Below are 27,741 nucleotides of genomic sequence, written 5' to 3' on the forward strand. Positions count from 1 at the left end.
CGATCTGCCCGCCTCGTCTGGGCGCCCCGCTCGGTTCTCAGAGCTTCATTCGCCCCTGCAGACGCTCCCCAACCGGCGTCCCTGCGCCTCCGCCACCTGGTTTCAGGGGAGGCCTGCCCACTCCTAAGATGGCGGCGTCAGCCTCGGGGAGGCGGCGCCCTATGTGGGTGCTAGTGGCCAATGGGCTTCCGGTCTGCGCCGCTGGCCCAGCGCGGGAGGCGGAAGTGCCGTGGGCCGCCGCTTCAGTCCCGGCTGCGGCCCCTGCCGGTTACATAACTGGTTGCGGGCTCCGCGCGGCCCCACTTCCGGCTCCCTGCGACCCCAGGATGCGCTGAGCCCCACGGCACCGTCCGCTGCCGCCGGCTCCCGCCCGAGGTGAGGTTCCCCTGGTCTCAGGCTTGTGGTGGAGGCGCCGGGCCCGGCTCGGGTTGGGGGTCGTGAGTGGGGAGGAGCTGCAGCTCGGGTTGGGGCGGGCAGGGGCGCGGGGGGCCCTAGTGGGGTGCGGGACAGCCGGGCCAGTGGAGGGAGGCTAGTCGGTGCCCAGATCTCCGCGGGGTTTCGGGGCTGCCTAGGAGGTCGCGTCCGGCAGGGGTGAGGAGGGGGCCGCGGGGTGAGGAGGGGTAGCACCCCAGATCCTAGGGGTGCCGAGGGGCGCGGTTCCCAGCTATAGGTGGGAGCCGGCCCATTTTTCTAGGGCGCCTCGGTGCCATGCCCCAGGACGAGTTGTTGGAGAGATTTAGAACCGGAGTGTAGCCTGCCCTTCGCTACCCGCGGAGGTGAAGTGCCTGGTCTTGTCACAGTTGAACGATTTGCCGCCTCCTCGCTTGGCTTTGGTACTTGTTGAATGGTTTGTAGTTATTTTGCCGACTTGGTTGCCCTCCTGTGAACTCCTGAAAGCCTGGGGCTCTATCTTGGTCGTCTCAGCGTCTTACTCTCTCAGCTGTACCTTTTCGTATGTAACTTCTGTGGTTTGTCCCCCTGGAAAAATTTTGAGGGAGGCTGTGGGCCTTCGCTGCACCACTAATATCTGTGTGTCTGCCCAGCGGGTGACGGAACCCAGGACCTGAGGTGAGGCAAGGAGTTACTCTGCAATAAACGTGGACATTGGCTGCTTCATTGATTTGTTTTCACTCTGCCAAGTCCTTGAGCCGAGTCGTACGATTTTGTTAGTCATTTGTCCTGAAGGAAAGGATAACAGCCCCATACAGTAGTTCCCTATGGTTCTTGAAGTGGTTGTTACTTGGAGTGTCAGAACTGGAGAGACCACTTCGGGTTGCAGACATTTTACCAGAAAACTAAAGACAGAAAACCCCTAGTTAATGTTTAATTGACTGAACAGGCACAAGCTGCTCCAGGTCATCTACAGAAATACCACAATCCTCCTAGCATTTTGTGCTGTAGAGATAAGTGATAGAAGTTCTGTGGCCCATAGTACAAGGGAAGAAGGGGAGTCTTGAGCATCATTGAATTGAAAGGGACTGAAAGCAAAAACAAATTCATATTCTTCCTCTGGGTTTCTATAAAGTCAGTTAAAACCTACAAGCAACGAAGTCAGGGCATGGTGTGGTGTTAACAGGTCAGAGTAAAAAAAGTCTCTGTGTTTCCTATCTTTTGCCCCTCCCATTTGTAACTTGCAGTGATTTTTGTCACTGTTTATTTTAGAAACATCTATTCCATATTTGGGATATGACTTGTTGAAGTTGCTAAGCAACAGCATGCTCTGCCCTGGGTGGAAGAAAATTCCTGGATGGTAGGAGATTTGAGAGATAAAAGATACACCTGAACTGAGAAGGGTGATGCTGTCCTGGCTGCTGTGCCTCATCTCTAAGCCTCAGTGTACCTGTTAGCAGCAGTTTGGTATCTTACAGCCTTAGGTGTGTTTAAACCAGGTGGACATGGCAGCCTTACATTGCAGGAGCCACATGGAACACAGTGTGGAGAAGACTCCCAGAGCTCTCAGTTCTGTCTGCTGAAATAGCCCAGAGGTCTCACTTTGTTGATGACAGCTCTCCAACCTGAAGGGAAAGCTGACTGCTTATCAGACAGTGTCTTCCCTGAAGTGGTAGCTCCTCTATCTCTACATCTTATTTCCAAGAGCCCATCTTGAAAATAGCAGAAGCAATTTCATTTTATAAAATAGTCTGGGTAATTGTGGGTAATTGTCCCTTAGGTACTAGAATGAATTCTTATCTGGTATGTTACTGCAACAATGTTTCATCATTTCTGTAGTTCCTGGGAGTGATGCTGGATACCTTTTTCAAACTTGTTGCTATTTATTTATTTATTTATTTATTTATTTATTTTTTAAAAAATATATTTTATTGATATTTTACAGAGAGGAAGGGAGAGGGATAGAGAGCTAGAAACATCGATGAGAGAGAAACATTGATCAGCTGCCTCCTGCACACCTCCCACTGGGGATGTGCCCGCAACCAAGGTACATGCCCTTGACCGGAATTGAACCCAGGACCCTTCAGTCCGCAGGCCGACGCTCTATCCACTGAGCCAAACTGGTTTCAGCAAACTTGTTGCTTTTTAGACATGACTCCTTCTGTCTCTAGTTGTAAACTATTGAAGAGGTCTTGCTGGTCAGATATTTGCTGCTCTTTATACTTAGTTTCAAGTTACTTTCTCTGGCCTCCCACTTTTAACCCTTTCATTGAGATGCACATACAAGCCCTGGCTGTTAGCTCACTTGGTTGAAGAATCGTCCTGATACCCCAAGGTTGGAAGTTCGATCCTCCCCCTGCCCCCCCACCCCCCGTCAGGGCACATATAAGAATTAACCAATGAATGCATAAGTAAGGGAACATCAAATCACTGTTTAACTCTCCCCCTCTCCCTTTCTCCCACCTTCTTCTCTCTCTCTCAAATCAATTAAAAAGAAATATACATACAGAAAAGTACATTGCTTGATGACTGGTCATGAACTACCTGTTGAACCACCACCACAAAAGACCCCTCAAGCTCCTTACCAGACAAGCCCTCTCTATTTAAAATACTGATTTTCTGGTAAGAGACCATTAGCAGTCATTTTGGGGGGAAGGAGTAAGAAGGGGATTCCTAAATTTTGCTTTATATTGCGTGTGAATTCTTACTTTGTGTTCATAGTAAAACAAAAAGATTTAAAAGAGCATGCCCTTCCCTCAAAAAAAAGGAGGAATGTTCTTTTTAAGCCTTTTTTTAAAGTGGTTGTCTTAAAACTTATAAATATTTTTTAAAGTTAAATTTTATGGCCGAGACCGGTTTGGCTCAGTGGATAGAGCGTCGGCCTGCGGACTGAAAGGTCCCGGGTTCGATTCCGGTCAAGGGCATGTACCTTGGTTGCGGGCACATCCTCAGTGGGAGGTGTGCAGGAGGCAGCTGATCGATGTTTCTCTCTCATCGATGTTTCTGGCTCTCTATCCCTCTCCCTTCCTCTCTGTGAAATATCAATAAAATATATATTAAAAAAAAATTTTTATGTAGTCATTAAAATTGTTTTTTTTAATGACTACACAGGAACTCTTTAAAATATTTGTACAAGTCTGTTCGGTGTCCTTATCCACAACCACCCCCTCTTTGCTTCATTACAGCTTTGAATCTTTATTTTTGGCATCGGTGCACAAAATGCCATGTTATTCCAATGGTATGGGGTTTAAAAGTTGGCACTAAGTCTATTTTGGGATGAAATGGGTAATTATTCTACTTAGAATTTGAAGAGACAGTGTAAAATTTCCAAGTTATTACTAATTAAAAACAACCCATGAGATTATTATTTTTTCTTTTTTTTAAAAATATATTTTATTGATATTTTACAGAGAGGAAGGGAGAGAGATAGAGAGCCAGAAACATCAATGAGAGAGAAACATCGACCAGCTGCCTCCTGCACACCTCCCACTGGGGATGTGCCCGCAACCAAGGCACATGCCCTTGATCGGAATCGAACCCGGGATCCTTCAGTCCGCAGGCCGACGCTCTATCCACTGAGCCAAACCGGCCTCGGCCCCATGAGATTATTTTAATATATAAATATGTTCACAATTTTTACATTACCACCTGAAAAAAAATTTTTTTCTTATACTAAAAGCAACCCAAACTCATTGTAAGAAAAACAGAAGTTAAGTGGCATAGAACACAGACATCTGCCATAACCCCAGAGGCAAATGCTGACAGGAGGTTGAATTACTTCTCAAAAATCATTTTTGGTATAAAAGTCTACCTCACGATCCTGTGTTAATGTATACCACATTTGACCCATTTTTAAAAATATTTAACTTCTATTTAACTCTGAAGGATCCTAAATGTAAACCCAGAGAAGCAGAGGTTAAAAATCATAATAAAACCCAGTAGAATGAGATGGAAAAGGTGAAAAAAAGTAGAGAGGGCTGATACGCTGGAGGGGCAGCAGCCAGGGGACCGACAGGGTTTCTGAAACCGGATTCCCCTGTTGCTGTACTTTTTCCTTTCAAACTGAGTAGCTGCTTGTCCATTTCACCCACCCCTCCCCTCAAGCAATGTTAGGGTTTCTTGTAGCCATTGAAGTTCTCTGTGGGAGAACCAATTTGCTCTTGATTTTGAGCCCCAGGTGGGGTCCATTCTTGGGTACTTTACTACCCTTTGATTCCCACCCCACAAAAATGTAGTCATTACAGGTGATTTTATTATTGTTTGATTTGTTTTGTTTTTTACACCCAACCAGTTGGCTCACTGAACTGGGAATTATATTCTAGGCATGCCCTCTCAAATGGCTTCCTATCAAGACCCCAGCTTAAAAAGCCACTAGGCAGCCCTGGCTGGCATTGCTCAGTGGTTAGAGTGTTGGCCTATGCACTCAAGAGTCTTGGGCTTGATTTCCGGATTCGATTCCCAGTCAAGAGCACATACCTCGGTTGCAGGTTTGATCCCTGGCCCTGGTCAGGCATGTGCAGCAGACAACCAATTGATGTCTCTCTCCCACATCAATGTTTTCTCTCCCTCTCCTTCCTGCCCCCCCCCCCCCAAACCCTTCCATTGGTTCTAAAAAAAATCAATGGGGAAAAAAAATAGTCTGGGGAGGATTAACCAAAAAGAAAAGCCTCCAGGCAAAGGCACTTCTTGACCAGGCCATCCTTACTGCCCATCCAGGCCATGCCCCACTTGTCACCTGCTTTTACTCTGGCTGTATCTTCCCATGTGACTGTGTGAGCTGGCAGCGCAGGCTCATCTGCGCCCTCATTTTCTGTTCCAGGAAGATGACTGCTGAGCTTTCAGGTGAGGGAACCACGGGGTCTGTCTGGTCTTGGCTTCATGACTCTGGTCCCCAGTTCAGACCCTCCTGGGTCCTATTCTTATCACTGCTCTTCATCTTCGTCCTGTCTCTCTCTCTCAACCTGAACTGTCTTCTCTAGTTCTGACATTGACCTAGTGGGGCCACAAAAGGCAAACAGTCCTTGGGCGGCACACCACAATCCAGTCCTTCTTCCAACAGAAACTTGTCAGCTGCTCTGGTGTACGTCCTTAGGACAAGGAGAGGATTCTCTCAGACTGCTTCATTACAGCTTTGAATCTTTATTTTTGGGCATGCCCAAGGTTAGCCCAAATGCCTTCTGAAGGAGTACCGGGGTTTGCAAGTGGTACACATGCACAGTGGCCCAAAAGCCTGTCCTTCACGTTGGGTCATTTTACTGTGAACATGAAGTAAAAAAGCAAAATGGTAAAATAAAATTTTAAACAAAATAAGATCTAGCTCATCTTGGACACAATGGAAAGCTAAAAAGCACCGCTCCAAAATGCACGATGCCCCAAACTGCATGTAGGCCTCTGTCATGCTGAAAAGATGCTCAGGTCTGGAAACCTGCCTTCTTAGGAAGTCGAAAAAGCCATGTTGGTTGGAGCCACAGCTGTGGGAGACTTTGATGGAAGTCTACTAAGTGTAATTAAAGGTTTCCTTCTCAGTTGACATTTTGAGTTAAGAGGTACCACTAAGCATAAAAAAAGTGGCCAGTGTCATTTGTAGAGACAGAAAGTGGAATGGTGGTTGCTGGAGGCTGGAACAGGAGGAACAGGGAGTTAGAGTTCAGTTTGGGAAGATGAAAAAGTTCTGAAGATGATAGTCATTGATGACCATCATTGGTGGTGGTTGCACAACAGTGTGAATACCACTGACCTGTGCACTTTAAAATAGTTGAAATGATACAATTTATGTATATTTTACCACACTTTAAAAAAAGATAAAGAATGTTGCAACATTTGACAGTTTTCTTTTTTTAGTAGGACTGCTTGGGTCTTAGGTGCAATTTGGGGGAAATGCAAGGGGATTGATCTCCTGCCTTTTTCCTTGTGGCTCAGGTTGGAGAACATTCCTTCCACACAGTTGAATTAACCCTTCTCTACACAGCTCGGTTGCCAGCACTTTTAGTGTTCACTAATGTGCTGTTTGCCATGGAAATCCTTGAGCAAAAGAAGTGGCTTCTGTGAGTATTTTGGTAATAGTGCAGGAAAGCACACACCCTGGTCCCCCAATATACCCCTCTATCCTATATAATCAGAGATTTCTGACTCTGCTTATTGCTGCAACCACAGCATCTAGAGCAGCCGTGGGCAAACTACGGCCCGCGGGCCGGATCCGGCCCGTTTGGCTGTTCTATCCGGCCCGCGGAGCCGAAAGAGCGGAGGGTTCTCTTGCTCTCCCCTCCACTCCTTCACCAGCAGCAGTGTTAACATGGCAACGTCGGGAAACACGGCCGCAGTTCCTTCTTCTGAGTGGGCGGATTTATATTCGCCCATTCAGTAGAAGGAACAACCTCTCAATCTTCCAGAGGCTCCTTGTAATGCCCGCGGAGGCGTCCCCCGACATCACCCTGGGAATGTGTAGACACCTTATCGTGGTTATGTAGGGAGACACGCCCCTGGAGAGCACAGTATCAGAGCATTAGCTAAAAAGGAGACCAACAACACTGTTCCCACTGAAGTTGATGTTTTAAAGACCAAAAACCTTTCAACCCAGTCTACATTGCCATCTACATCTATGTCCCGGGCATAATTTGGAAGTTGCACTAAAGAAAATGTTTAATTTACTGTTTACACATTTTGTTCTTTTCTATTTGTTTTAGTTTTAAATTATTTTATTATATTTAAGTTTAATTTGAAAGGCTTTTGTACCTTTCCTTTGTTAGGCAATTTTATTTTGCCTTTGCCATCTTCAATATAAGGTATGTTATTGTGCTATGATTCCTCCATTTTTTGAAGTTTCAAATTATAATAATTAGTGTTTACATTCTTCTTGTTAAAATGTTTGAAATGAATAAAACTATTGAAATAAAAAAAAAAGACCGTACCCTTTTATGTAATGATGTTTACTTTGAATTTATATTAGTTCACACAAACACTCCATCCATGCTTTTGTTCCGGCCCTCCGGTCCAGTTTAAGAACCCATTGTGGCCCTCGAGTCAAAAAGTTTGACCACCCCTGATCTAGAGCAATGCCTGGATTTTCAATACAGTTTTGGTAAATAAAAGACTAAATGAATTCTCAGTATGAAATTTAGGGGATGACAGAATCTTTAGCCCAAAGGAAAGAATGGTCTGGAGTTGGGACCACACTGGAACCACCTGTTATTGTCTTTTTAAAGTTGAGATATAGTTAACATGCAGCCAAGTGGTCAGATCTTAACCGAGCAGATCCATATGTTTTATGATCACAAAGGAGACATAGAACATCATCACTGCCCCAGTAAGTTGCCCTATGCCCCGTCTCAGTGCCCCCCACCCCACTATCTGATTTCTGTCATTATCAGTTCCCTTAGCCAATTTCAGAATTTCATGCAAATGGAATTCTTCCGTATCATCAATTCATGCTTGAAGAGATGTGTCTTAAATTGTATGTCACGAATATACAGGCTCCCCTCTGAGCACAATGGCTTGAGTTTTAAGAGGGAGGCTGTTTGGAACTAGAATGCTGGGTGTTTGTTTCTTGTCACCCTGTAAATTAATCATGTTCCTCCTACACTGAAGTTTTGGAAGGAACCCAGGCTTCCTTGGAGACGGCTCGCTGTCCCCACCGGCAGCTGCTTTGTTGAGCACACCAACTATGAAGATGCTCACTGTTTCCCCTCACTCTCCTTTTGGCCCTTGACCCATTTTACTGATGAGCAAGGCAGTGTCCTGTGCCCATCACTGGTTTATTTTTCCTTTTCTCCCCTCTCTATCCTAAACACAAGAGCTTGGAGTTGGTTATTGGGTTGTCCAAGCCAATAAACCTGGCGTCTGCAGAATTTCACATTCCCCAGGGGCCTGGTGGTTTTTAATACTTGTGCTATGAAAGAGTGCTAATCTTCCTTTGTGCTTCATTTGAGAAGAAGCCTGGAGTGCCAGGGAAGGACCAGGGTGGTACTTTGACATAGGGTGAAGGGAGTCAGGGGCTCAAGAGGAGTCAACTGAGGTGTGAGCTGTAGAGAGACAGGGGAGGCAATTCCCAAGGGAGGGCTGCTGGATTTCAGAGGGGAAGCTGTTGGTTTGTCACCAGTGGTATGTTGGAGTAGAAGGGGGCCGGGTGCAGGATAAAGCAAGAAGGTGGCAGCAAATGTGGTGTTGTAAGTAGTTACACTGAAGGAAAAGAAGGTGGCAGGAGACTTGTCCAAAAGAGGGTACACATGGTGTGTTTACAGCCCATTGGAAGGGAGTTTGCAAAAGAGAAGGTTGAAAATGTTGGAGAAAGGGGGTGCTTGAGTCAGTGAAGGAGGAGACAGGAGCTGGACCAAGGACTGGAGTGTCCCATTGGAAGTGGCCATCTCATTTGTCTTCCCAGAGAAAGATAAGAAAGCTGAAGCATGGAGCAGGACAGAGATGTCTCAGTGGACATCAGAGCTGGGATTTGACCCCGGGTCATTGTGACTCCAGCATCCCTGCAGGGTCTGGGAGCACATGGAGGGCGCAGCATCCAGAGCATAAGTGGAGATTGGGCTAGTCTTGGCAAGGCGGGAGGATGCTTTGGAACCTATGGAAGTAAGAGAAGAGAAGGAAAGGGCAAGGTTCTAGGGCTGATGAAGGGTGTAGTGTGGTCATGGCTGGCCTTTAAATCTGCTGAGGTCAGGGGTAGGGTCCACAGCACTTCTTAAGCCATTAAGAGGAAAGGGTGGTTTTTAAAAGTTAAGTGTGGTTTGTCTGAGATCCAGAAGCATTGCTTTTGAACAAGGGAGAGGCCCTGTGGACCTCTGGTGTCAGGATACAGTCTGCAAATAGGATTGCTTCTGGCTTTATTACTTGAGTGGGAGTAGAGGGCCCTGTGACAATGCCAGGAAACCCCTCCAGAACCTGGAGCAATTCCATTCCGAGCCCCCAAATTCTGAATCCCCAGCACTTGGCAGGGAGATGGAAAATGCTTCTGAGGACATTGGGGGCATCGTGGCAGCCATTCCTCCACTTTCACTCTGGCTGAGCATACAGAGGTGCTCAGGAAGTGTTGTGGGTGAGGGAATGCCCAGATATCCAGACCCCACCCCCTTGCAGCCACCACTGAGTCCTCAGGGAAAAGTAGCCTTGGGTTCAGGGACCAGAAAGGTCATTTCAGCACAGATGGAAGACAAGGCTTGCAGACAGCGTCAGGAGGATGATATTTGGGGAAGGGGAAAGGATGGGCTGAGGGGTGAACCAGCAGGCCCTTCATTTGGGTCTTGGAGAATCTAGTTTTTGCCCCTCCTTGAATTGCTCCACTCACCAATCCCCTAAAGGGGGACATGATGTAGACCCAAGAAACCCCGGGAAGAATTCTCACTACAAGCCTGATTTTTGCAATTTCATGTTTCTACTTAAAAACTCAAGTGGCCCAGGCTGGGTAGCTCAATTGGTTAGAGCGTCATCTGGGTATGCCAAGGTTGTGGGTTCAATCCTGGTCAGGTAACATACAAGAATAAACCAGTAAGCCCTGGCTGGTGGGTCAGTTGGTTGGAGCATCGTCCCTCCTATGCCAAAAGATTGCGGGTTCAATTCTCAGTCAGGGCACATACCTAGGGGCCAGGGTGCGTAAGGGAGGCAACTCATCCATGTTTCTCATATTGATGTTTCTCTCTCTCAAAAATCAATAAAAAAAATATCCTCAGGTGAGGATTAAAATAATTTTTTAAAAAGGAAGAATAGCCCTAGCTGGGTTGGCTCACTGGATTGAGCATCAACTTATGGATTGAAGGGTCCCCAGTTCGATTCCAGTCAAGGGCACATGCCCGGTTGCAGGCTCAATCCCCATTAGGGGGCTAGCAGGAGGCAGCCAATCGATGATTCTCTCTAATCTTTGATGTTTCTATCTCTTCCTCTCTGAAATCAATAAAGAAATATTAAAAAAAGAATAAACCAATGAATGCATAAGTGAAACAAGAAATCAATGTTTCTCTCTCTCCCCCCTCCCTTTCTCTCTCTAAAATAAAGTTTTAAAAAACTCAAGTGAACTTAGAATTCTCCTGTACAATACATCCCTACTGTTGTAATATAGACATGTCAGTGTCTGTAGGAAAATGTATACCAAGGGATGGCCTGTGCATCTGTGCCTTCAGTGCTGTCCCATCAGCACCCTAGGGCTCAGGATGGAATAGAGGGCCTAATACCGGGCCTCTGCTCTGGCTTCATTCACTGTCACCTGTTTCTAGCAAATCTCAGAATCCTTGTCCCTTGAGCCCTAATGGTAGCAATAAGAGATCAGTACTTGGTGGAAGGTTCAGGATGAACAAGTGGAGTCCGCACAGGGGCTACATAAGGGTTTCCTGACTTGCTCCTCCAGCTTAGCCACTTGCCATACCCGCCTCCCACCTGCACCACCACCATCTCTAAATTTGCCTCATCTGACTCCATTTCTTCCTTTCACTGGCACATAGGTGCCGGATTCTCCTCCTGTGCCTTCCTGCCACCTTCTCTACCCACTGTCAGTTGGGCTGGGACAGATTAGGCACTGTAATATCCAGCTTTCTCCCTTAGTTAAATGTGACATGTTCCTATTTTTAAATCAAGGCATCTAAGGAACTGGCCTTTGAAAACATGGAAGTGCTTTTAATAGGGATGTGAGAATCCACAAATAGCTGTATTTCTTGGAGCCCAGTATTTTTATTGAACGCTGAACAGGGAGAGAACAAGAGCTTTCCCCAAGGATACTAGGGGAAAAATTTGTAAACCCCAGGGCATAAGAGATGCTCATTTATTATGGATCTCTTCCTTTGCTATCAAACCTCACTGTAAAGTGGTTTTTTAATCTTTTAAAATAAACTTTATTAAAGTTTAACATATATATATAAGAAAATGTACTCAATGAGTTTTAATGTGTGCATATATGTTTGTGTGTGTAACCACCGCCATCAAGATATACAATAGTTCCATCCGCCCCAGGGATTGCCCCACCCTTAGCCTCTTTGCAGGCAACCATGGAGGTCCAGGCCTTGCATCTTAGCACTTACTGACTGGGCAGCAGCTTTAGCTCTTCGGGTGCCCCAGGTCTACCTGTGGCCATCCAAACCCTGGCTCTACTGGCTGGTTTTGCCAGTTGCCTGCACTTGTCCTGCCAGCTCTGGTGTAGGGACGGAGAGTGAGCTGACAGTATCCTGTCCTACAGCTCCTTTTTGTAGGAGGAGCTCAGAGCACATTTCCTGTTGGTTGAGAACAAAACTGTGGGGCACAGCTGATGAGACACCTGGAGCTCTGCCAAGGGTAATGAGGGCGAGCAGTCAAGTCACCCTGTTTCTTGGGCTAACTTGAGCCTGTCAAGCCCCAGATGAACCACTGGAACTGGTTTTCCAGGTAAAAGGACAATATAGAGTTTCCTGGCATAGATCACTCACTGGGGCTGAAAATTGATTTGAGATTTATTCGGTGATTTGTGGTTTGTGTTGATTTGCTAGCTATGGAAAATCTGAGAATGATCTTTCCTTTCTCAAAATATCTGAGCAGCTAAGACTGCATCGATGAAAACTTGTGGTTAGTTGAGACTTGATAACTTTATTTGGTCACTTCTTACACCAAGCAAATGACATTGTTTTTTCTTTGAATATGAAATATTAAAATTGGCCCAAATTCAGAGTAAGCTACAGGTTGGCCTTGGTGGGCTGGTGGCTCTTCAAGTCTGTATCTCTTGCCAGCCTCCCTGATCTTTAGCCTCGTCTTTCCCAGAGCACCCCCAACCCCACCCTAGCAGACCTGGCACAGTGGTAGCCCATGGGAGGCAGGATCAGGGCACCAGCACGAGTCCCTGCAGTTTGACTTGCAGATTGGAAAATTTGTGATTCTTTCTGGAATTTACTATGACTTCCTTCAAAATGAATCTTTCTTAACCTTTTGCTCATGAAAGAATAATTTATTCTCAGGATTGGGGCTGTTTTTTGTTTGTTTTTAACAGCTTTATTGAGGATATAATTCACATGCCATATAATTCACCCATTCAGAGTGTATCATTCACTAATTTTAGTGTATTCACAGAGCTGTGCACCCTTTACCACATTTTATTTCAGAACAGTTTCAGCATTCCAAAAGAAACCCCACACCCTTACCCTACAGTCCTCACAACTGTAGGCAACCACTAATCTACTGTCCGTTCCTATGGATTTGACTATTCTGAACATTTTATGGGTCCAGTCATCTATTGACAGACGTTTGGATTGCTTCCACTTGAGGGCCATTTTTTGGTGAGCCTGTAGTGGACTCCCGCTTATACTTCCTTGCTCAATTTAGAGAAGGGATTGTGTTCTCATTAGGGTGTTGAGCAGAATTTTAATAAATCATACTGTTTAGCTGCTTGGATTGAGGTATTTGGGCTTCTCTGCCAGAATTTCCCCTAGAGGTGGTTGCAATAGGGAGAGGAAGACCCTTGTCTCAGGAGCCTTCTCTGGAAAGACTGCATTGATGGACAGGCCTTGGCCTGGGATGATATAGAGTTGTTGACTTTGTTCCAAAGGCTCTATTGCCCTAAAGTGGCCCTGTGGTTGATGACCTAGCATCTTGGGTAGTTTCAAGCACAACTTCTAAAACAGTGCCCTGTGTCCTTAGACTGCACAGCGAGTGTCTACACTGTCACTCTTTGAAACCTCATTGGAATTTTTTTTTTTAGTGTAAAATTTTTATATTTACAATTAGTCATCTGGACTCAGTTTAGATGATCCCAATTTTGTTGGCAACATCCAAAACATCATAGTCAGGAGCCAGTCAAACATATGACTTCTTCTCTCCATCAGGCCTGACCAGGGTGTTGACCTTGGCCGCGTCAATGTCATAGAGCTTCTTCACAGCCTATTTGATCTGTTGCTTGTTGGCCTTGACATCCACAACGAACATAAGTGTATTGTTGTCTTCTATCTTCTTCATGGCTGACTCAGTATTCTGGGGGAATTTGATGATGGCATAGTGGTCAAGCTTATTTTTCCTGGGTGCGCTTGTTCTGAGGATATTTAGGTTGCCTTCAGAGCCTCGGTGTCTTTGGCTGTTGGAAGGTGGGTGATGTGTGAATCTTCTTTATTTTGTGGCTGTGGACACCTTTCAGCACTACGTTCTTTGCATTCAAAGCCTTTGCTTTGGCTTTGGGAGGAGCAGAGGCTTCCTTTTTCGCTTTTGGTGCCATCTTCATTAAAAAAAAAAAAAGCACTGGAGTTTGAGGGTCCCAAGCAGTATTCCCTGTCCCCATAATACTCTGAACCAGGTGCCTGACCCATCTGGAATCCAGAGTGCTCGGCAGTAAGCCAGCCATGATTTGCTGAGAACTCACTGGTCCCAGTGAGGAGTTGTGCGGAGGCTGTGGCACTGCTCCCCAAAGCTCTCAATGAGGATGCCAAAGGCATTTAAATCAGTGCCCTGGAAAACCTGCTGTCCATAAGTGAAATTCGGCCTATGTGAAGAAGTTTGGTTGGTGGTTAATTTTTTAAATCCTCCCTCACCCAAGGAGTGAGGATATTTTTTCCATTGGTTTTTAGTGAGAGTGGAAGTGGGGAGGGAGGGAGGGAAGGAGGGAGGGAGGGAGGGAGGGAGGGAGGGAGGGAGGGAGGGAGGGAGGGAGGGAGGGAGGGAGGGAAACAGCGATATGAGAGAGATGTCGATTGGTTGCCTCCCACTCGCAGGGCCGGGAATTGAACCTGCAACTGAGGTTCATGTCCTTGACCAGGAATTGAACCAGAAGACCCTTTAGTCCTCTGGCCAATGTTCTAACCACTGAGAAACCGACAAGGACTGGTGGTTAATTTTATTTTTTTTATTATTATATTTTAATCTTTATTGTTCAGATTATTACAGATGTTCCTCTTTTTTCCCCCATAGCTCCCCTTCACCCGGTTCCTACCCCCCCCGCCCCCGTCCTTGTCCATAGGTGAAAGATCTTTGTCCAATTTCTTCCCACACCCCCCACACCCCATTCCACCCGAGAATTGTCAGTCTGCTCCCTTTCCATGCCCCTGATTTTATTACATTCACCAGTTTATTCTGTTCATCAGATTTTTTATTCATTTGATTTTTATATTCACTTGTTGATAGATATGTATTTGTTGTCACTTTGTTGTTCATAATTTTTATCTTTACCTTTTTCTTCTTCTTCCTCTTCTTAAAGAATACCCTTCAGCATTTTATATAATACTGGTTTGGTGGTGATGAACCCCTTTAGCTTTTTCTTGTCTGTGAAGCTCTTTATCTGACAATTCTAAATGATAGCTTTGCTGGGTAGAGTAATCTTGGTTGTAGGTTCTTGCTATTCATCACTTTGAATATTTCTTACCACTCCTGTCTGGCCTGCATAGTTTCTGTTGAGAAATCAGCTGACAGTTGTATGGGTACTCCCTTGTAGGTAACTGTTTTTCTCTTGCTGCTTTTAATATTCTCTCTTTGTCTTTTGCCCTTGGCATTTTAATTATGATGTGTCTTGGTGTGGTCCTCTTTGGATTCCTCTTCTTTGGGGTTCTCTGCACTTCCTGGACTTGTAAGTCTATTTCTTTCACCAGGTGGGGGAAGTTTTCAGTCATTATTTCTTCAAATAAGTTTTCAGTATCTTGCTCTCTCTCTTCTTCTGGCACCCCCATAATTCAGATGTTGGTACACTTGAAGTTGTCCCAGAGGCTCCTTACACCATCTTCATATTTTTGGATTCTTTTTTCTTTTTGCTCTTCTGGTTGGGTGATTTTTGCTTCCTCGCATTTCAAATCTTTGACTGGATTCTTGGGATCCTCTGGTCTACTGTTGAATCTCTGTATATTATTCTTTATTTCAGTCACTGTATGCTTAATTTCTGACTGGTCCTTTTCCTTTTTTTTTTTTTTTTTTTTTTTTTTTTTTGGCATTCTCGCTAAGATCCTTCAAGGTCTCACTAAGTTTCTTGGAGGTTTCTAGAAGATTCTTGAGTAACCTTACAACTGTGGTTTTGAACTCTATATCCAGTATTTTGCTTTCTTCACTTCTTTCATTTGTGACATGTTTCTTTGTCTCTGCATTTTGGCTGCTTCTCTGTGTTTGTTTCTATGTATTGGGTAGCTGCTAAGTCTCCTGGGGTTGATAGAGTGGCCTTGTGTGGTGGGTGTCCTATAGGACCCAGTGGCTCAGCCTCCCTAATCACCTGAGATGGACACTCTTGGTGCACCCCTTTGTGGGCTGTGTGCACAGTCTTGTGGTTAAGCCTTGATTGATGTTTTTATCACTGGGAGGAATTGACCTCCAGGCCAATTGGCTGTGAGAACCAGCTGTGTCTACAATGGAAGAGCTGCTGTGCAGGAGACACCCTTATGGGGCAGGACTTGCTTCAGTGGGGCTTTGGTGCTCACTGTGTCTGCCCCTTGAGTGTGTCACTTATGGATGTGAAGAGTTGTAATCCGGTATGGTCTCACACTGACCACTGGGTACACTGGCTCTGGGATCTCCAGGGAGGTGCAGAATCAGCCAGTGCCTGAGGCCACCCAGCAGGAGCTACAGAGAGATCTGAAGATTCCTCCTCTTTGTATGGGGTTTGGAGGTGCCCAGATGAGGCCCAGCTGTGAAGCAAGGCAGGCTGCTGTTGCTGGTCTTGAGCCTTCTTTTGATAGCTTTGGGGCTCCCTGACCCAACTGCTGCCTCCTTGACAGGTTTTAGGCTGAGAAAGGACAGGCCATTGGTATGCAAAAGCTGCTGCGCACAGCTTGGGTGGGGTTGTAATTTGGGTGGGGCGGGGTCTCAGGGAATCACGGGGGCAGAGCAAACAGCAATGGCTGCCAGTCAGTCCTGCACCAGAGAGGTCCCAGCGCAGGAACAATGACCGCTGTGAGCACCATCTGAAAGAAAGCTGCCCTTGCATTCCTGCCCCGATGCCAGACAGTCCAGTTTATCCCCGTATGTGTCTGGGTCCCCCAGAGTCTCGCCTGGAACTGGAGTTCAGAGCAAGCGGGAGCTTTTATCTCCCTCCCAATTTAAAAAGCACTGCACTGGGCTGCCAGTCGGTTCCGCGCCTCCGCACCTCCTACCAGTCTCAATGCGCTTTCTTCTTTACCTCTCTGGTTGTAGTAGTTCCACTCAGCCAGCTTTCTCGCGGTTCTGGATGATAGTTGTTCTGTCTTTTAGTTGTAATTTTGATGTGGTTGTGAGAGGCAGCAAGTACAAATGTTTATCTATGCCGCCACCTTGGTTCTCCTTCCTGGTGGTTAATTTTAATTAGGAATATTTTTAAACATACACTTGACATACCCATCATCCAATTCAGCAGTTATTAATATTTTGCACTTCTGCTCCAACTAAATGAAATTCCAGAACATTCTGTCGTTTCACCCTACATATCCTATGTGCATCTCTTAAGGAATATGGACATTTTCTACATAACCACAATGCTATTCTCATACCTAACACCACTTTCAATTTTTAGAGGATTTGTGTGTATGTGTGGAATTTATTCCCTTTGTAGGGAAAGGGAGTATTGCCTGAGAGGTGGGGGTTGTGCAGAAATCTCCAGGGAAACTGTGTTTCCTACTGGGCAATGTGATGTGCTGGACTCCATCCTGCTTTTGGTGGGTAGACCCCTTGAACCTGTACAATCATGTTCTGTGGAGCAAAACAGCCCTTTACTCAGGATGACAGGAGAGTCACCTCCAAGACAGTGACCTCTAGGATATATTTTGGACAGGACTTGCCATTTTTTGTTGACCAGTCCATTTCCTAAGAGGTAGCCACTTAGACAGCATGAGGTCCCTGAGGTCACACTCACCAGCATGTCCTGGGTGCCATCGAGGATGGGGGCTGGAGCATTGGCCATGGAAGGGGGTGCTGAGCATTGGAACGGCCCTACTGTGTAGGGACCAGGTAGTCAAGCTGTTTAAAAGACATTGTACCAGACAGTATCTTGGTTTCTGAAGGCACATCCCAGTGAAAAGAAAAAAACAGGTGACATGGAAAGACCAGATTTGCCAAGTCTGGGGGTATTTTCTTGTTTGGTTGGTGTTTTGGTTTTGTGTTTGGAACTAAGAATTCATTTAAATAAGCTCAGCCCAGCATCTGTGGCCTGCCCTTTCTCAACAGGCCTCTCACTTTAACTTTTGTGATGGCCCTGTTTTGTCATCTCTGCCCAGAGAGACTTATCTGGGTCAGCTCAGCTCTCAGAGGTTCCATCAAGATCATGCATCCAGAGACCAGCTTTGTTCCCTTCTAAGCAACTAGTCTTCTCTAGCAGAGTGCCTACTGGAATGCTGCTCCTTTCTAAGGTGTAGGTGGTAGGTACCTCAGCTTCTTCCGGACCTAACATCTGTAGGGATCCACTAGGACTCAGGCAGGAACACTTCTGGTTCTTGTCCTGAAGAGCTTCCATTCCATACCCCTCAGAGCCCCTTGGCCTGCAGGCCTGGTGAGGATACCCAGTGCTGCCAACAGGGTCACAGGAGGGCCCATCTTATCCCCCACCCCCATTTTGCAGACATCATGTGGTCAGTGTCCAGGTGCTGGCTAAAAACAAAAAGGAGAAGAAAGCAGGTCCCTTCTTATTTCAACTCTTGAGCCATGCTATGCAGAGGGACATGTCAAGGTGGCACAGTCCCCACCCCTTGGAGTCCAGTGTATTCTAGAAAGACGGAACCTAAGGTGGCTTCAGAGCCACAGAGGTCCTGCGGTACCTCCTCTCCCCGCCCTCCCCATGTCTGCTTCAAGGTCACAAGGTAGCCCCACTCCAGATGTGCCCCCTGCCCCCCTGGCTGGCTAGTATCATGAAGGGAAGATGGTACAGCATCAAACTTGTCACTACCCAGACTGAGGGGCTTCTGTCCTCAGCCTGACTGCCCAGCAGCACCTGGTCCTTGGGGGACTGCCAGCCCAGGACTGGCCCTCAAAGGAGCCATTCTTTTTTCTTTTTTTTTTCTTTTTTTGTGTTAATCCTTACCCGAGAATATTTTTTCCCATTGCTTTTAGAGCAGCGGTTGCCAACCTTTTGGACCTCACAGACCACCAGTGGTCCACGGACCACCAGTTGGTGACTGCTGTTTTAGAGAGTAGAAGGGGGGGCATCAATGTGAGAGAGACATATAGATTGGTTGCCTCCCTACTGGCCCCAGCATCAAACCTGCAAACCAGGTATGTGCCCTTGACTGGGAATCCAACCATGTTCCTTTGGTGCATGGGCCAACGCTCTAACCACTGAGCAACCAGCCAGGGCAGAAGCTGAGATTTTTTTTTTTAACCATTTAAAGTTAGTTTTAGACTTCATAATGCTTCACTCCAGAGTGTTTCAGCATGCATCTCCTAAGACTTTCTACATAACCACTTACATCCTTCCACATCTAAGATAGTTAATAGCAATTTTATTTGCTTTCTAGCACATAATTAAATTTCCACAAAATGTTGTTTTGATTTTTTTTTCTAGTAGAGGTGTTATATATTACATTTGATTATAGATCGTCTTGTCTCTTTTAGTCCACTTTTGTTTTTTTAATGGCATTGACTTTTAAAAAATATATATTTTTATTGATTTCAGAGAGGAAGAGGAGAGAAAGATAGAAACATTAATGATGAGAGAGAATCATTGATCAGCTGCCTTCTGCACACCCCCTACTGGGGGAGCCCGCAACCCAGTCATGTGCCCTTGACTGGAATCGAACCTGGGACCCTTCAGTCCACAGGTCGACACTCTATCCACTGAGCCAAACTGGCTAGGGCAGTGGTCGGCAAACTGCGGCTCGTGAGCCACATGCGGCTCTTTGGCCCCTTAAGTGTGGCTCTTCCACAAAATACCATGGCCTGGGCGAGTCTATTTTGAAGAAGTGGTGTTAGAATAAGTTTAAGTTTAAAAAATTTGGCTCTCAAAAGAAATTTCAGTCGTTGAACTGTTGATATTTGGCTCTGTTGACTAATGAGTTTGCCGACCACTGGGCTAGGGCATCATTGACTTTTTGAAGAGACCAGGTTGCTCATCTTGTAGAATATCAGCATTCTGTGTTTTTTGGATGTCATGATGCTGTTGAATATATATGCCTGTGTGTCGGCTATTATCCGTAGTTGTGAAGTTAGGTCTGGAGACACAACTGTCTTTAGGCCCAGCATTTTAGGTGGAAACCTGAAGGCTTTGTGGATTTCGTATGCATGGTACTGGTCAGAGAAGCTGGGCTCCATTACTGGGGGAATTGTGATTGCAGGAGCAGACGTCCTCAAACAACAGCCCGTGGGCCACATGCGGCCCGCCGAGGACATTTATCCGGCCTGCCGGGTGCCGCTGCCTGTCCTGCTTAGCCGACTCGTCCCGGGCCCGCAGTGCGCATAGGAATTTGTTCATAGTTTTTTTTTTTAAGCTATAGTCCGGCCCTCCAACGGTCTGAGGGACAGTGAACTGGCTCCCTGTTTAAAAAGTTTGAGGACCCCTGAGAGGCTTTTCCTTGGTGATTGGTAAGTGCTGGGGGTGCAGGTACTTTGCCTCCATGCCTCACATCTGCTCCCTCCACTGTGTGGTTAAAAGCCTTTGATGATTCTTGCTTGATTTATTTTCATCAGCACTTTCAAAGTGATGACATTCCAATTCTATCATTATTTCTACTTTTATTGGCTTTCATTCTTCTATTCTATAGAAAAAATTTTTCCTCATCCATCAAGGATGAACTACTCAGTTATCCTAAAAAGATGTAGTAAATGCATGGTCCTTTGCCTTTTACTACCAGTTTTCAACATAAAGAAGAAAGACTCCTGTGTTCCCTTTGTCAGAGTCTAATATTTGGCTTTCCTTCCTGCTTCCTTGCCTTATCTTAATTGGAACAAGGGCAGCTGCTCCATCAGCAACCTGGGCTGAATGTAGTTTCCTGATTTAAAATAATTGTCAGTAACTCCTGACCCTGATTTGAACCTCTAGTGTCTTGCAAATCTCCCTCTCTCTCTTTTTGCTCATGAGTTTTGTTTGCTGGATAAGGGAGGAGCAATGACCCACCTAGCAAGTGACAATTTTCCTGGAAATTCAGCAGGTCATTGGCCCCTGCCCAGGCTGCTCTGATGGGGTTGATAGCCACTGGCCCAGGTCGGGAGAAGTTGGACTGCCGGGGTTGTGTGCTTTGTGCAATGGAGAAATGGCGATGTGAGGGAGACAGGACACTGGCCAGGGAGGAGTGGTGCTCAAAGGGCACCTCAGAGGGGCAGAGAGGAGAGAGAAAACTGACCAAAGGCAGGCTGCTCTCTGGGGGTTCAGGAGTGTTCCAAGTAAACAGTGAAGGGACCCTAGGTCCCCATCCTGCCAGCCCTTCCCAAGCCTTAGTTTACTTGTCTGCAATGTGGGGGTGATTGTGACACTTGGTGCAGGGGATTATTGTGAGCTTCATGCAGTTACTAAGGGGACCACCATCCATGGCGGGGCATTAGTCTTCCCATCTTTCCTGCGTCACAGGTTAGGAGGAGGAAGAGGAAGTAAATGTGCCATAATGGGATCTGTGGGCTGGTGGGGTGTTTGGGGGGGGGGGGGTTGGCTGCTCTCCTGACCCCACCTCTCTCCCTGCAGGTGTGAATGACAGAGGAGGTGCCATCCAACGCCCTCAGCGAGGTCAGCCTGCGCCTCCTCTGCCACGATGACATAGACACTGTGAAGCATCTCTGTGGTGACTGGTTCCCCATCGAGTAAGTTAAGTGGTGCCCTCTGCCCCATAGCTGTAGATTGGAGGGATGGGGTAATGCCCATGGATCTGATGAAGCAGGAAGGCTTGTGCAAAGGTGAGGATGTCCTGGAGGTGCCATGGTGGCCCAGAGTCACCTTGCCTGTCAGAGGAGCCCAGGCCCCGCTCCCTGACGGCCATCACATCCTTTCCATCTCACTCTACCTTATGCAAAGAGTTCTCCAAAAGGGCTTTGCTGAGAAACTTTACTTACAAAGATGTTTGATGCAGTGCTATTTATAAATCAGACAATTGAGAAGCAACTTAAGTACCTTAAACAGTAAAGAATGGCTGACATATATTAGGGTATGTGCATGCGAAAATGAAATATTATTCACCAGGAAAAGTGAAATCTGTCATCAAGATATACTTGACAAGGAGAGTTTTTTAATGAGATATTAAGTGAAAAAAGCAGACTAGAAAATTGTATGTACCACAATTTCACTTTTATTTGAAAACATGCATAAGATAAAAGCCTATGAAGATATGTACCATCTAGCAAAGTGTTTTTGGTATTTTGGAATGGGTAGATTATTAGTAGCTACAAGTTTGTTTTATTTTGCTTGTCTGTATTTCCTCCATTTTTCTATAATATGCACATAGAGCTTTTGTTGTGAGAAAAATAAGTGCAAACTTTTAAAAATTAAAAATAAACAAGGTCCTGCTAAACATCATGTTTATATGAGTCTTAACCTCAAGTTTTACCCACTGCAATCAGGAGAGGAACTTGGGCGATGCCAGGCCTCATAAAGCCTTTTGGTGGGTGGTCAGTGGCCTCTGCAGAGCAGACCTGAACAGAGCACCTCTCCACTGTGTCTCCACCCTCTTCCAGCTCTTGGTCTCAGGAAAGGCATCTGGACTAACTTGTTATGTCCCAAACCCACAGACCAATAAAACCCAGAATGTCCTGTCCCCTCACCAAAACTCCTTTCTGGGGTTGAGTCATCTGTCTTTCATTACTGTGTCATAGGGCTTTGCATGAAATGTTCTCTTTTCTGCTCCCCTTGGGTCTTGAGTTTGAACTCTTCCAGCTGCCCCTCCAGGTACTGCTCTCATGGAGACAATGTCATGGGAGGTTCCCCCCCTCTTATCTCTATATCTTGTAAAATCATTTTTCCATCAGAAATCCCCCATCCTGTCTGGATAGATTGCTGCTTTAAGATGATGATTCACTGAGAATGATACACTTTGGTGGAGACTAAGTGGTGGGCAGGCTCCTTATCAATCCTGGAGCAGTGGACAGAGGTGCCTCAAATCCCCTGTGGGTCCACTGTCTGAAGCACGAGGTTAGTTGGACTTGGCCTTTGGCAGTTTCACCTAAGTTTGTTCTCCTCAGGTACCCAGACTCATGGTATCGTGACATCACCTCCAACAAGAAGTTCTTTTCCCTTGCTGCAATCTACAGGGGTACCATTGTAGGAATGATAGTAGCTGAAATAAAAAGTAGGACCAAGATACACAAGGAGGTAAGTATGTGTGGTGATGATGGGGCTGCCACGCCCTTGGGACAGAATCACGCTGCCTGCTCTATGGCTCTTTCTCTTAGGAGCCCAGACCATGTATGAGACTCATATCCAGGTGGTTTCTTTCTGTGTGTACGTAATATAGTCATATGTACATTAAGTAACACGTCTTAACTGCAGGCTTCTTTCTAATGACTGTCATTTTTAAATTGGGAGCGGGTGTAAAAGATTCACTGAGAATCTGCCGAGTTGTAAGGGTCTGTGATTTGTATTGGTGACAGTGTCATAGAAACTGCTAATACTGCTGTGATTTGTTAAAGGAAATGCTAAGTTCCAGTTACAGGTTAGTAAAAACAAATATTTTTTTTCCTGTTTAACTTCATAGACCCCGCCAAGATCTATCTAAGAATACTAGAGAGTCTTTGGACCCTGAGTTACCAAGTCCTGCTCTAAATGTAAAATGCAAGGTTATGGTCACAAACACATTGTTCCATGTGGTTGACTTGCATCAAGATTCTGCCTACCGCCATAACTGGTTTGGCTCAGTGGATAGAGCGTCGGCCTGCGGACTGAAAGGTCCCAGGTTCGGTTCCGGTCAAGGGCATGTATCTTGGTTTCGGGCACATCCCCAGTGGGGGGTGTGCAGAGGCAGCTGATCGATGTTTCTCTCTCATCGATGTTTCTTACTCTCTATCCCTCTCCCTTCCTCTCTGCAAAAAATCAATAAAATATATTAAAAAAAAAAAAAAGATTCTGCCTACCCCTAGCTGGTTTGGCTCAGTGGATAGAGCGTCGGCCTGTGAATCAAAGGTTTCTGGGTTCGATTCCAGTCAAGGGCACGTAAAAAAAAAAAAAAAAAAAAAAAAGACAATTAGATCTTCAAAATAAATAAATTTTAAAAAAAATTCTCCCTAATGATTTTGGTCATCTTATAAAGTGACTGAGTAGTGTTTATACATGGGTATTTACTCCATGGAGGGGAAAAAACCCACCACCAACTGGCAACTGCTTCTATCTGTTTGGTTTGAGGCTATTTATTTAAAAGTGCAAGAAGGATATCTCTCTCTTTTATTTTATTTTTCAAAATATATTTTTATTGATTTCAGAGAGGAAGGGTGAGGGAGAGAGAGATAGAAACATCAATGATAAGAGAGAATCTTTGATTGGCTGCCTTCTGCATGCCCCCTACTGGGGATGGAGCCCGCAACCCGGGCATGTGCCCTTGACTGGGAATCGAACTGTGATCTCTTGGTTCATAGGTTGACACTCAACCACTGAGCTAGCTAGGCGGATCTCTCTCCATTTTAAAGACCCGACCCACTCAGGTCTACCCTAATTTGCCTGTAAAGATTATGGCAAAGTTGGTTTCTTTTACGATTAACTTTTCTACCCTAGCTTTCTTCTGAGTTTTTTTCTTCCATTTTTCTGTGCTAAGATACAGCAAAAAAAGAAACGTTGGCATTTTCAGCAAGCATCAATATCTTTTTGCTCTTTCACAGAACAAACTGTCCCACCTTCCCCTCCCCTGACTTGTTCTCCAAAACCCTCTCTATGAAGCTCTTCCCCCAGCAACTGTCCAGCCCCACACATATGGTGACTAGATCTCTGAACTCCTTTGAACGTGTGGGTTTTCCCATGAGGGCAGAGATTGGAACCCTTTCCTTCTACTCCCTGGGTATCAAGAGAGCCTTTGCACTCTGGCACTTTCTCTGGCCCTGCTGAGAGGCAGAATGAATTCAACACTGAGGAAAGAGAGCAGCGGCTGTCAGAAGACATCAGCTGGGGAATGAAGTACCTGCTTTACCTTCTTGACCCTTCTTCCATGGGCTTCAAGTAACAAGAGCAATAAGGATGCCTCCCTCAGACTGAGTTTGCCTCTGTCCAGCTTAACTGTAATATGGAGTGCTGGGGCCAGGGTCAGGGTCAGGAGAGTGGTGAGTAGGGACAGGGACAGGCCAACCCATGCCCAGCACACAGGAGCCACTCAGTGAACAGTGGATAGGGATGAGAGAGGCCAAGTCACCAAGCTTTCTTTCCATGGGGGAATCCACCAAGCCTTCTTCTTTACAAAGTAGAAGAACATCAGGACCTCATGATGGTCGAATTCACAACTCTCTCAGTCCAGAATTTTATCTCTGAACCAAGAGACCAACAAGGGTTGGTGGGTCCTGGTGTGACGCTCTGTCTGGTGTGGACAGCAGAGAGGCCACTCAGACTCCCCACCCTCTGTACTCTAAGACCACCTGGGGGCAGCACATGATCCTTTAATTAAACTTTTTTTTTTTTAAGATTTTTTAAAATTGATACTTAGAAAGTAAGGAGGAAAGAGAGAGAAGGAAACATCAATATGAGAGGCTGCCACCTGCACATCCTCTAATTGGGATCAAGATTGCAACCTGGGTGTGTGACTGGTAGTCAAACCGGCAACCTTGCACGGGACAGTGCCCAACCAGCTGAGTCACACAGGCCACAGGGCTAATTAAACTTTAAAACTTCGTGTTTGTCTGGCTGTTTGATCTCTTGGTGTGTCAGTTGACACGTGTGAGCACCATTTAATGCCCACACAGCATAGTCATTTCCTTTTTACCATCATAGCTTTACTTGTCTGGTATCAGTGTCCTTCCTTGTATGGTCTACCACCCTTCCAAAGAGAAGCGACTTTTTATGAGTGTTCTTATTTTAGCAGAAAGACCCATACCCCCTTGTTTCCATGGGACAGTGTTGACTCCATTATTCTCTGTTCTCTCTCTTCCTGCTCCAGTGGCCCCCCAGGTGTTGTGGCTGGGAGAGTTAGCACATGAGATATGTTCTGCAGTGGGACCGGTGCCTCAGCTGTGAACCTGACTTTATTTCTGACTTTTTCTTTAGGATGGAGATATTCTAGCCTCCAACTTCTCTGTTGACACACAAGTTGCATACATTCTAAGTCTGGGAGTAGTGAAGGAATTCAGAAAGCACGGCATAGGTAAGGGGCGGTTGAAATAATGATTTTTGGCATATACACTCCACCACCACCACCCACTGCCCTGTTGACCTTCAATTCAGCCCATGCTCTTTCCACACATTACCAGGTCTTTCTGTATGGCCTCATTCCCAAAGCTTACAAGATCAGATTACTAACAGCTCCCAAAGGTCCTCATTACAGAATGGGCACCTTTTAACCACACCTGCTGACACACACACAACTTATATCTGGTCACAAGGTATGCTTGATTAAGAATAGAAAACATAATTGATAAAACAGTTCTAGCTCCTATGGATCAGATTCCTGTCACATCCGGGGTGCTATGCCATCTTTATATCTCCAACTTCCCATCCCACTCAGCCACAGCAGAATCTTCATTGTAACCCAGGTCTGCCCATTCCACATTTTCCTGGGCTTAGGTTTACATTTTTTGTTGTCTGAAAGGCCAGTGAATCTCCCCTGTGGATTTAGCCCCTGGGAGGGAACTATGTAGCCTGATCCATGTTCTTGGACAGCTAGTGGTCTGCAGCTAACAGGCCCTGTCTGGCTGTGGTATTTTAGGGACTTAGACAGTGGCTGGTTATGGGAAGTCTTTGATACAATGGCGGAGAGATCTGTAGAGATCTCTGAGAAGGTCACTTCCTTGTCTGCCTTATGCTTCCTCCTCACCTGCCCCGCCATGTGTGACTGTTGCCTCTTTGCCTACAGGTTCCCTTTTACTTGAGAGTTTAAAGGATCACATATCCACCACTGCCCAGGACCACTGCAAAGCCATCTATCTGCACGTCCTCACCACCAACAACACAGCAATAAACTTCTACGAAAACAGAGACTTCAAGCAGCACCACTATCTCCCCTATTACTATTCCATCCGTGGGGTCCTCAAAGATGGCTTCACTTATGTCCTCTACATCAATGGTGGCCACCCTCCCTGGACCATCTTATATCCTTTTCTTCTCAGGGGTGAGAGACTGTGGCTTCCTAGCATCAGCTGGAGCTGTGGTCGCTTTCAGATGACATTCACATAGCCAAGCTCACAGGATGCATTTTTTCCTGATGAGATGATGTGGGTAGATCTGATTTGCATGTATTAGGAATTGATGGTTTGGTTGCAAATATTGGGAAAGCAGACATGCTCTCATGCTCTGGCACTCATTGTTCCCTGGACTTGAGCCCAGTACCGGGGTGGATTTTTAATCCTCCTGGTCCAAGATCCACCCATCCATTCGTCCATCTTTTCACCCAATAAGTATTGGTTGAGAGTCTCCTGTTCCTGGTATGTGGGGGCTACAACAGTGAACAAAATAGACAAAGCCCCTGACCTGGTGGGGCCTGCATGCTGGCAGGGGAGAAAGCAAATAAGGGAGGTGAAAGAGTTGTTTGCTATTTTGAACACTTAATTCAAACCTTTCTTACCAGAATGTAGGGTATGTGACCCAGTAGTGTGTCCCATCCCTGCTCCCTCCCTTTTAACTATCGCTGGCCCTAAACAGGTAAGAGGGAGGCTATAAGACTTCTTAATAGTCATAGGGTGTGGCCCAGAAAATACTGTGTGTACATGTTTCGGTGTGTAAATACTAGTAAATAAATAAGTCTAGGATTTATCCATTTCATAAGGAAATAAATGGGAAAGAGAGATGTGGTACAAAGCCCATAGGTCTCCTTGCTCATGTGAAGATGGGTCTCTGTGCTAAGGGCTTAACACTGTTGACCCCTCTATGTCACAGGAATGAGGCCCTGCCCCTCTGAGGACTGAGGGTAGGGGGAGAACCAGGAACATTTGCTCTTTTGCTTTACCCCTCCCCGCAGCACCCAGTCCCTGTCTGTTAACCTTAGTTTGGGTGTCCATGTGCCTGAGGTCTCACCTGGAAGGTCCTTTTGTACCCACATGCTGCCCTTTATTATTTTGCATAGTGGAGGCCCCTCCATCTATGGAGGTTTTTCAGCACTCTGCAAAGGCTAAGCGGACTTTTGGCTCCCTTGAGAATGTTATGCTATCTGCACTCAGTCCTGCAGGTTGCTGTTTGGGCCTTTGCTGACAGTGCCACTCCAGGGGTGTGTGGGCAGGGAAGGCGAGTTGGAGTCTTCCTTAACAGCGTCCCACGGACTACATCCAGCACCTGGGTTCTGCTCTAGCAAACCTGAGCCCCTGCTCCATCCCACACAGGATTTACCGCCAGGCCCACAGCCTGCTCTGCAGCTTCCTGCCATGGTCGAGCATCTCCACCAAGGGCGGCATTGAATACAGCCGGACCATGTGATGCCAGCCGGGCAGTCTCCAACA

At 46.1% G+C, this 27,741-nt stretch overlaps 1 protein-coding gene across 1 annotated transcript; it reads left to right on the top strand.

Annotated features, from left to right (window-relative positions):
- Positions 1-203: 203 nt before the first annotated feature.
- NAA60 (N-alpha-acetyltransferase 60, NatF catalytic subunit) lies at positions 204-27,718 on the top strand (the record flags this gene model as incomplete). Its single annotated transcript, XM_080678083.1, has 6 exons — positions 204-375; positions 20,879-20,994; positions 22,366-22,495; positions 25,361-25,457; positions 26,166-26,400; positions 27,562-27,718. The coding sequence occupies exons 2-6, from the start codon at positions 20,885-20,887 to the stop codon at positions 27,716-27,718; spliced, it is 729 nt and encodes a 242-aa protein (XP_080534209.1). The 5' UTR covers positions 204-375; positions 20,879-20,884.
- Between the last annotated feature and the right edge of the window lie 23 nt (positions 27,719-27,741).

Source organism: Plecotus auritus (assembly GCF_963455305.1).
Source record: "Plecotus auritus genome assembly, chromosome: 7".
In the NCBI taxonomy this organism is placed as follows: domain Eukaryota; kingdom Metazoa; phylum Chordata; class Mammalia; order Chiroptera; family Vespertilionidae; genus Plecotus; species Plecotus auritus.